The following is a 10152-nucleotide window of genomic DNA, read 5'->3' on the forward strand; positions in this document are numbered from 1 at the left end:
ATGCTGCTCAAGGTGACCAGGAGAAGGAGGCTGCCGCGGGCGCCGGAGGCTGGGGAAGCGCCACCGCCACCGGAAGCCACGTTTGAGATGCAGATCCTGGGGGTTGTCACCACCGTGTACAAGTTCCAAGGTAGCCTTCTCCTCCGCCGCCTCGATTTGTGTTTCCCGGCTGGCCTGAGCCAGCAGCTGGCATGTCACAAGCCACGGCGGAGTTGCCGAGCGTGCTGGGTGAACGGATGTGATACAGCTCCTGCCCACATTCGATACGCAGCTCTCATTGCCTTCCTCGCAGGGATGTCCGACTTCCAGTACCTGGCAATGCACTCGGGGCCAGATGGCAAGCAGACCTCTATGTATGACAAGGTCCTGATGCTCAAGCCCGAGAAAGAGGAGTTCTACAATAGGGAGCTGCCCCTCTACATTCCCCCACCGATCTTCTCTCGTCTGGACACCCCTGTAGACTACTACTACCGCCCAGATATACATCATCGGTCAGTGCTTTTTCTTATGCGTAGTAAGTGGCCTCGGCTCATGCACGGACAGGGGATGGGATCCCTTTACTTGGCCAGCAAATTGCTTGTAATGTGTGAGCTTTGCAGTTCATTACGAGATCCCTTCTCCATCCGAAGCAGCCTCTTGTATTATAACTAGCATGCTTCTCCAATGAGGGGCTTTTTAAATGCTCTCTAAGGTCACCTAATGGAATTGGAGGAAAAATGTCTTTCGTATCTGACCGTTTTATCAGGCCTAACACACACAATGCTCTCTGTTTGACACGTCTTTGCCCAGAGCCCGTGTATATAATTAGAGGAAAAATAAGATTTAAAAGTCCAGTTCCTGAGGTATCGGGACATTATGTGAAATCTGAGCTCCTGGTGTGGCAGGCAGAGGCTTAAACTATGTTGATTATGTGCCCCCTGCAACTTCTGCTTTACTCATCTCCTTGCATAAGCCTTGTATCTCACCACAGTCTAGACCAAAGCATTTAAGAGCAAGGACAGGTGAAGCACCAAGTCTGACTGGCACTTGCAAGCTGTGTGGTGTTGAGCAGGACACTTACCCACTTTCTGTGTCCTTCTGAGAGAGGAAGGAGGACCTTGTGGTCAAGATTATGGACATGTGTGTTCACTGTCTCACTCTGTACCTGACATCCTGGGTTGACCTTGGGAAGCTAAGGCACAGACCAAATGATTTGCTCACTGATAAACTGGGAATAAAAGTAGTTCCTTATTCACCAGGTGGTTGTGAGAGGCACTGGACCACTACAGAGATAAGCCATATAAATACTTTAGGTGGGTTTTTCCTTAAAGCTGGCAAGGGTTGTGAACTCACCATGTTCTTGTTTTCTATCCCTTGTGTTCGCTTCTCTGCTAACCTTTCTCTCCATTTAAGAACTCCAGAGGTTTATGTTAAGACAAACAATCTGTCAGGTATTGTTTTTGTATTTTAAATGTCCATATTCTTCCCATGTCAGAGATGTACCTTGGGACTCTTTGACAGGTTATCTGTCCCTCCCCATTAAAATCGTGGTGGTAGAAGAACCTCAAATCCCATTTAAGTGACTGAAACAAAAAACCTTGAAAACATGGAGCATTGCATTTGGGCATGGGGCAGAATTCCCCATTGGAATAGGCAGTAAATGGACACAAAAGTTGGACTTATTAAGATAATAGTTCCCTTTCTTTAGATTGTTTGCAAATCCTCCCACCTTCAGCTCTTGTTTCTCTTCTTTGCAACTTTTCTCCCCACCTTTTCACCCCGTATCAGAACCACGGCCCTTAGGGCGGAACAGGGCTTACTTTAGAGCCGGTCAGGTTCATTTGCAAATAAGGCATCACAAATGTATAATGTTCTCATCCAGGGAATAAACACAGAGTAGGAGCATCAGAGTGGGAGCAGGACACCGAGTCACGATGTAGACTGCTAGAGGATAGGCTGTTTGGCTGGCGTTCTCAGTGTTTCCAATGGAGTGGAGGTTTAGGGGAGAACAGTACAGGAGCAAGTGCCACATGTGTCTGAGCTGGCACTTGCCAGAGCTGTTTGCTTCCATTTCTTTGTTTGTCTTGCCCCGAGTAGACGGAGAAGCTGTGATATCTCCCACGAGAAACATCTTTCATTTTCTCACTGCTGTCCTTCGTCTGAGCTAAAAAAAATAAATAATGCCAATGACTATAATCTGCCCCCCAGATTATAAAATTGTAACTGTTTCCCTGCCTCACTGTGTTGTGTCCATTTACTGTCATAGTGATTTTCAGCCATGGCAAATGTCACTGGCAACTGTGCTGAGCCTGTGCTCATGCACAAAAGCATCCTGGTCAGACATCAAAATGTGAAAGTTGCTTCAGGTCAAATAAGCACAGAGCAGCTCCGTTCTCGGGAAAGCAGACTGAGGGGAGGCATTTCTTTTATTTTTAAAAGTGATTCTCCCAGTTTAGTCCACTGTGCAGTGCTCCAGACTTTCACATGGTTGCCTGGCTGGCATCTCCAAATCCATGTTTGTGTGGTACCAAAAGCATGTGCTGATCCCAGTCTTGAGAGACAAACGACTCACTCAAACCTAGTGCCCTACTTAACTTCCTTCACCCCATAATTTTTTTTCCCTGTCATTGAAAAATAAACCTAATTTCCAACTAATTCAGTGCAGACCCCTATTAGGTGTAGGGAAGAGAAAAAGCAAGACTCCTCCCCTCGTGTTGTTCTGCAGGGAAGGATGCAGCAATCCCCAGGTGTCTGCTGAGAACTTGATCGGCCTCAGCAGAGCCCGTCGACCGCACAATGCCATCTTTGTGAACTTTGATGATGAAGAGATCCCAGATAAGCCTCTGGAGGCGGCCGTGCAGAACTGGAAGAAAGTGTGCACCAATCCTGTGGATAAGAAGGTGGAAGAAGACTTGAGAAAGGTAGGGAGCAACTGAGGTGACCGGGAACATTGCTAATGCACATGGCATGGTAGAAATTTCATGGGCTGTTTTTAATAATTTTTGTGTCCCCAGAAAATTGTTGGCATCAAAGAGATGACATTTGGCCTGTTAGATGAACAGCATGTGCTGGCATCCCTAGAAGGTTTTAAAGTGCCCCGTGGTACATGTGGTGGTGAATGAGACACTTGAGGTCTGATCATTAAAACAGGGAACTGAAGCCAGGACTCCTGGGCTGTACTTCCAATTCTGCCTCAGATGTCTCACATTTTGGGAAAGTTACAATCCCTTTACTCACCGTCCAGGATAGTATTAGCATACATTTCAAGGCACTAAAGAAATATCTGGCCACTGTATGTTTGCACCTCTCCTTGTTGAGAGTCTTGGGGTTCATTGGGGTTTTACAAAGTTGCCATTGGAGGAAAAGTAAATCTAGTATAGGGTGGGGTGTACTATTAATAAACGCAGGAAGACTGTATATATTTTGCATTACTTGAAACATGAACCTCCTGGAGGTGGTTCCCCATCTTCATCCATTTGCTCATGTATTTAAAGTTGGGAATGAATTGAGTGCTTATAAATGATGCATGGGCTAAAAGCCTGTTGTGGGGGTGATGCTGAAGTCAGCAGGTGCCGTGTTCTGAAACTGTCCATTGTTCTGAAACTGCATCCTTTAGTGAGAATACTAGTTAAAAAAGCATCCTTTACTATGCTTTCTCCTCCCACTTCCAACCCCTGACCAGCTCTCAAGTGTTCTTGGAGCAAAGTTTGCCCACAACACTGAGTTACTTGGGAGTCTCTTCTTGGTTAGTGAAACAGGTCACCAAGGATTAAACTGCAGCCAGTGTGTTCATTTTACTCATTATCTGAGTCAGGATTTGAGTCTGTCTAGGCAGAAATAAAAAGCTAGTTTATGCCCTCACTGTGCCACCATTCCTTTCCCCTCGACTCTGCCAGTCTGCAGGGACAGCCTAGGCCAAAGGCTATACTAGAGAGCAGACGGCTGTTAGGAAAGTGAAATTAGCAGGAGTAATCTTCTCCCCGCCCACTGTTGCTTGTGTATTTCTTCAGCTGTTTGAGATTCGTCCTGTCTGGTCTCGGAACGCTGTCAAGGCCAATATCAGTGTCCACCCAGACAAGCTTAAACTTCTGCTGCCATATCTGGCCTATTACATGGTGAGTCTCTTTGTACATCTCTTCCATCAGTCTTGTTCTTACCTGAGGCAGGTAGGGGGGTCAGAGGCATGGAAGGACCATCTTGGGCGCCTTTGGGTAATTCCACATGGTCTGCTGTACAGGTACCTCCGCCTAGAACCCGAAGATTTGTATTATGTGTAGTCTCCAGCCCCTACTCAACAACGGGGTTGGTTCTGTTGGTCCTGACCTGTTCTCCAGTTACAGTAACAAATGATAAGATTGTGTGTCCTGCTGGATATGCAAGCTGGCGCTCTCAAAACAGAAAGCTTCTGAGCTTTGAGGTTAACTTCTAAATTCACACTTTTGTACCATGTAGCCTTCCTTTGCACACGGTGGGATGGTCAGTGTTTGCATTGGAAGGGTTTTTTTGTTTTGTTCTGTTTTGTTTTTGCAACAGAAAATAAGGAAACATATTTAAGAACTTACGTTGGAACTCTGTAACCCTATTCTTTCCCTTGTAACTAACCCCCTGTACACAGCTGACAGGGCCCTGGAGAAGCCTGTGGGTTCGGTTTGGGTATGACCCCAGAAAACATTCTGAAGCAAAGATTTACCAAGTCCTGGACTTCAGAATTCGCTGTGGAATGAAATATGGTAAAATGACCCAAACGACTATCTCCATGTCAATTTTGGCAGCTCTTCTGCCAAGCGTGTTATTTGCTTTTGAACTCTAAATTTTCCTCAGTTTTTTGTTTGAAAGAGAGGAGATATGAGTCAGGGTTTCCAGTTTTGCTTCTGTAGAATCCAGGCAGGAGTGTTCCTTTACCCTCTTCAGAGATGGTAATTAGCCACTAGACATCTTCCAAGCCTAACAAAATGCTGCTTGACTTTTATTCTCCTCCTTGGTTCAAAATACGCATGTATGCTGGCAGGCTTTCTTACTCTGGTCCTTCACAACACAGACTCTTCTGTAAATGTCAGCAGGAAACTATAAAATAGTACCAGAAGGTCCATTTCTTTGTCCTGTGGGGGAGCTGAGTGAATATTAAAAGGATGATTTGTCCATTTGGACTTTAACACTGCACAAGAAACTCCTCCAAAAAGGACAGTTTTGTGTCACCAATTGAAAAAAGTGCATAAGTCTTGTGCAAATGAAGGAATTTGCACCGTGAACTCAAAGAAGCATCTATTTCTACTCTTTGCTGTTCCCTTCCCCCCACCCCCACCTCCCCACAAAGTCTTATTAGATGCTATAGACAACACAGGGAAGGTATTTTAACTTATGCCACTAATGCGCCGATGCATTTATACTGTTTTCCCCTAGTTTGATTTAATGCGGTGTACTAGTTTATACAGAATGTGGCCTCAGTACTTTGGTTTGGTACGTTTCTGTGTTGGCTACAGCTGCGGAAAATGCATGCCTTAATTTTTTTGAGTTTGGATTCTTCAGTAGACTAGTTAGAGTAACTACACAGAGGGAATTGAAGCCTTTTGCAGGCTTCTAAGTCTTGCTGCATCTCTGAGAGGTAGGGAGGACTACAGGATTTTGGCGCTCTGTTCACAGTCTTCTTGCTTTCTTTGCTTTCAGGTTATGCTCCTAATGACATGCCAGTGAAAGCAAAACGCAGCACATACAATTACAGCCTGCCCATCACTATCAAGAAGCCAGGTATGTGCACCAAGGCATGCAGATGCTAGTGTTCATTAAGTTAGTGTTTTTTGGCTGCCCTGAGAGAGCTGAACCAAAGCAGAAAAGAAGCCATATACTGTGCCTTGAAGTTCAAGATACTATACAAGTGGAGAATCTCTTTCCTCTCTCTTTCAGTAAGTCACACAGTTAGCATACAGGACCTAAAACAGGGCCTGGGCTCTTCAAGTACATCCAGTGCGAAAAAAACTTCCAGCAGGTACAAACTCAAGGTAGGTATTAACTCTTCTCACCAAAACCTTGGAATGGGATCGTCAGAACAGGGATCTGTTTTGTTTTGTAAATTATTCAGTGTCAGTGTTGACTGAGACAAACCACAGACATCGAAACGGTTGCCATTTTATTTGGAGATTCACGTGCTTTTCTGTCTTTGTATTCAGTTAGGCTTAAGTGGAAAGTTCCTGCTTATTTACAGCTGCACACTTCCATCTGTTACCTTGAATATGATGGAAGCAGGTTATGAAGAGGGAATCCTTAGCCTACAGGGGAGCATTTTCCACTTGCCATTTAAAATCCAGTTGGGCAGAAGAAATAAGGAACCAGAATTCCTGTTGTTACATTTTAAAGTTTTGCTGCAATGGCAACTTTTACCCAGGGATTCAAGGTATAACCAGTAACAACTCAAACAGGTGAAGGCTTTAAGAAGTGCCTGTCTTTTGAATTAGTTTGTAGGGAAACACCTTTCTAATAAATGCTGAGGCTGTACCATTATACCATGACCCAAGTGTGGAAATAATTAGAAATGCATGTTCAAATCACAGTCTTTTCTCCTCCCAGGATTCCATGTATATCTTCCAAGAAGGGGCCCTGCCTCCATATCGACAGATGTTCTATCAGCTCTGTGACTTGAATGTAGAAAGGTATTATGAAACATTAGTTGAATCTTTTCACAGGAGATTTCACAGACTCTGCGGTGATTAATCTCAAATGCCCCCATTTACACACAAGCATCTATCTCTCTGTTTGACCTGGGTATTCGAGACTCCCAGCCTTTAAGTGAGAACACATAGGCTGCTCCACTCGCAGTTGCAGTTCCTTCGCAATAAAGTTACGTGAGCAACCAAGATACCCTTCTTTCTTTACCTGCATTTTGGGGCTGGTCCCAATCCACTAAAACTAGTGGGGGTATGTGAGGCCCTATTCCCATTGTTTTCCATCTGCTGATTACATATGTATACAAAATGTCACAGAACTTGGGAAATCACACTTCTGCTTTTCTTGTGGTTTTGATGAATGCAAATGTATATAAGCATAAAAATACATGCTGCATCGAATGCTTAACATGATGTGTCACAAGCATAAGATTTAGAAAAGGTTTCATGTATAACCTCCCCAGTTATTATCTATTTAAAATGTTCTCTAGGGATGGAGTGAAGACAGTGACATTTTGTATCTGTTCAGCAAAATTTAAATACTCTGGTTTCGGTGGACCTAAGTCAAAAGGAGATGCTTTTGTTTTGTTTCAGTTTTCCTAATGAAAACTTCTACAGATGTTGAAATCATCCAATGAAAAATGTTTATTCTCTGTAGAAATTGCACTTTCTGTTGGAAAGCCACTCTAGTGGGAAATTCATAACCATCTTTGCTAGTGAAACTTTCCTTGTAACATGCTGGGGGGTGGGTCTTTGATGAGAAGGCACAAGTAGTTTCGACAGTTTGGTTTGAAGTCTGCATCTGATGCCAAGTTGACTCTTTTCTTGGCTGCTCTTTAGCTTACAGAAAATCATTCATCGAAATGATGGCATGGAAGCGGAGTGCAGCGAACGGGATGGGTGGTGCCTTCCGAAGACTAGTGATGATCTGAGAGATACCATGTCTCTGATGATCAAGCAGACCATCAGATCCACGCGACCCGGTAAGGAGAGATGCCAGTTTTTTAAGCATTGGAAAGGATGTTTGGAAAACTTCTAGATGTTGTAGTGTGCTGCTCTTTGCAGTGAAGTAATAAACATGGCTTGGCCTGGGTCACCTCCCTTGTTCTGGAAGGCTTAGTCCAAGTTGGTTAAGTGTTGGAGTTTGATCCTGTGTTTTTCATTCTGCTTAGATCATCATGGGGTGGGGGGTGAGTGTGAAGTCCTCATCTTGGACACTGGCAGGACACCTGCTTTTCTTCAAACAGTCTTTGTCATGTCATGGAAAAGACCCCATACTCTGGGAGAAAGTAACTAGACTTTGCCACTTACAACACCAACAAATTAAATTGGGACCTTTAAATAGGTAGGGGGTAGAACTCCCTGCCTTGCCTTCTCAATATCAGTCTCTCTCTCTCTCTCTCTTTTTTTTTGCTTCACCTTATAATCCCCTTGATGGTGCATTTATACATATTGGTGGCAGCAGGAATGGACCTTTATTAATAAGTTTGTATGAATTATGTACTATAGGAGTCACTGCAGGAAAGGAAAACGTGTCCATATGATGCTGGCCCATGTTGCTTTCTAAAAGAAATGGAGTAGCTTCATTTGGTACAAGATGGTGTGACCTCCTGAAAGGCAAAACCTCCTACCATTGTTCTGTTAGAATTCCTTGGGAAGGAAAACTGACTTTTTTCCTCCATCTATTGGTTTTATTAAGATTTTAACTGCTGTCAACATTTCTTTTCCATCTTCTGCCTGGATCTGTTAATGTTATTGCAAATCCATCCGTGGCTTCAGTGATGGTGGAAATAATGATGATGGTTTCCTCTTTCTCTTTTTGATTAAGCTCTTTTTTCAAGTACATCAACCACTGAAGATGGCAAAGAGCAGCTGACATATGAGTCTGGTGAGGATGAGGATGATGAGGAAGAGGAAGACTTCAAGCCGTCTGATGGAAGTGAAAATGAAATGGAAACTGAGATTCTGGACTATGTGTGATTCTGTGAGCAAACAAAACAAGATTGCACAGAACTCATTTTGGGCATAGACATTTTGTTTCTTGAACCCTGGGGGATTTGGAGAGGTGAAGCTCACTCCAAGATGCCAGTTGCATGCGGCACTGGCAGCAGTGCTTGCCGTTGCATCAGCGGCCAGTGTACTGGGGGCACAGGCACTACCAATGGCATTTTTATAGTGCTGGGGAGACCAGGAGCCATAGAAATGACTTTGTAAGGAAGCTTCCCCACCTTGCTACTCCCACTTGCTTGGTCAAGGGGCTCTGACTGGCATTTCTTGTGGAATCAGCTGCGCCTTACCTGCCCTGGAGAATTTCTGGTGGCAATTATGTAGGTAGTTGTGCATCTTTATTGCATTTTCCTTACCTCCTTGAACAAGCAAACTGCTATATCTGATCTCATGGGATCTCTGTTTCCCTTTGTGACTATAGTGCTATTTCTGAGATGGCCCTGGGGGGTGACATCTGCACCGTCTTTTCTTCCCAGGAGCTGAGAGCACCTTTGTCCTTGCCAGCCCTATTGCGTAAGTCTTCAGCAAGCCTTGAGCCCAGGCCCAGTGGGACTGCACCTGGCCTCATGTACCAAAGGATTAACATTTAATTATACCCTTGGAGGCCACAGAACTTGTAAGCCTGCTGTCAGGGTCACTGGAAAAAGTGTATTGAGAACAGGACAAACAAGGCTAGTATTATTAATCAAGAGGCTGTGGAGCATATCACTTGACTTGGCATGAATCGTGCGTTTTAATGGGGCCTGTAGGTACCAGTCCATGACTGCATATGTACATGAGAAGCACGTGGTAACTTCTCTCCGTTAAGTCAACTGCCAAGAAATACAGTCCTTGCCTGCTTTCCTAATTAAACTTTTTTTTTTTTTTTTTGCAATAATAACGTATTTTTCCATTTTTTACCTCTGCTTATATGCACTTGTATGTAGTCCAGCTCCCATTGGGGTAGGAAGTGACTGACGGACTTAGCCAGGAGTTGGTTTAATGGGTTCATTTAAAGTTTGACTGGGTACTTGCATGTAAACCAACCCAGGCAAAACCTGTCAGTTTTTGCATTGGCATTTGTGCTCTTTACAAATATCAAGTCAGGCTGGCAGCCCCCTGGAGCTGAGGAGAAGTGTCTGACCTGGAATCCTGTGGTTGTCCTTTCCTGGGAAAAGCACTTTGGTTGGGTTTGTGTCCCTTGAGCTGAGAATAAAGAAGTACTTTTAACTCCAGTGACTTCAGGGTATTGCCTTTGGCTCTTCCAAGTAGGAATAAAATATATTTTGGAACAGTGGCGGCGTCTTCCATATTCTGTCAGCTTGAGAAATTGGAAACAAGGCCAGAGGAAGGAACACCAATTAGAAACTGCATCCAGTGAATTATTCACTTCCTTGTGATGATCTGTGGTGGCTCTGCCAGATCATCAACTCCCAGTCATGAGCTAGCTCTTGATTCCACTCATCAGGAGAGCAAGGCAGGAACAGACAGTCCTGAACATTTCCAAGTAGCTGATGGCTGGAAGCTCTGA

General features: G+C 44.3%; 1 protein-coding gene across 1 annotated transcript in view; it reads left to right on the forward strand.

Moving 5' to 3' along the window:
* The window catches only part of GTF3C5 (general transcription factor IIIC subunit 5), a 15222-nt gene extending 5304 nt beyond the window's left edge, over positions 1-9918 (forward strand). Inside the window, exons 2-11 of the mRNA XM_019510304.1 lie at positions 13-130; positions 293-491; positions 2705-2900; positions 3990-4094; positions 4595-4709; positions 5644-5724; positions 5881-5975; positions 6541-6623; positions 7476-7618; positions 8464-9918. Of these exons, the coding sequence (XP_019365849.1) occupies positions 13-130; positions 293-491; positions 2705-2900; positions 3990-4094; positions 4595-4709; positions 5644-5724; positions 5881-5975; positions 6541-6623; positions 7476-7618; positions 8464-8615 (1287 nt within the window). The 3' untranslated portion in view covers positions 8616-9918. The remainder of the gene's footprint in view (positions 1-12; positions 131-292; positions 492-2704; positions 2901-3989; positions 4095-4594; positions 4710-5643; positions 5725-5880; positions 5976-6540; positions 6624-7475; positions 7619-8463) is intronic.
* The last annotated feature ends 234 nt before the right edge of the window (positions 9919-10152 follow it).

The sequence above is a fragment of the Gavialis gangeticus genome, unplaced genomic scaffold (assembly GCF_001723915.1).
Source record: "Gavialis gangeticus isolate Ggan-Ray unplaced genomic scaffold, GavGan_comp1, whole genome shotgun sequence".
Lineage (NCBI taxonomy): Eukaryota > Metazoa > Chordata > Crocodylia > Gavialidae > Gavialis > Gavialis gangeticus.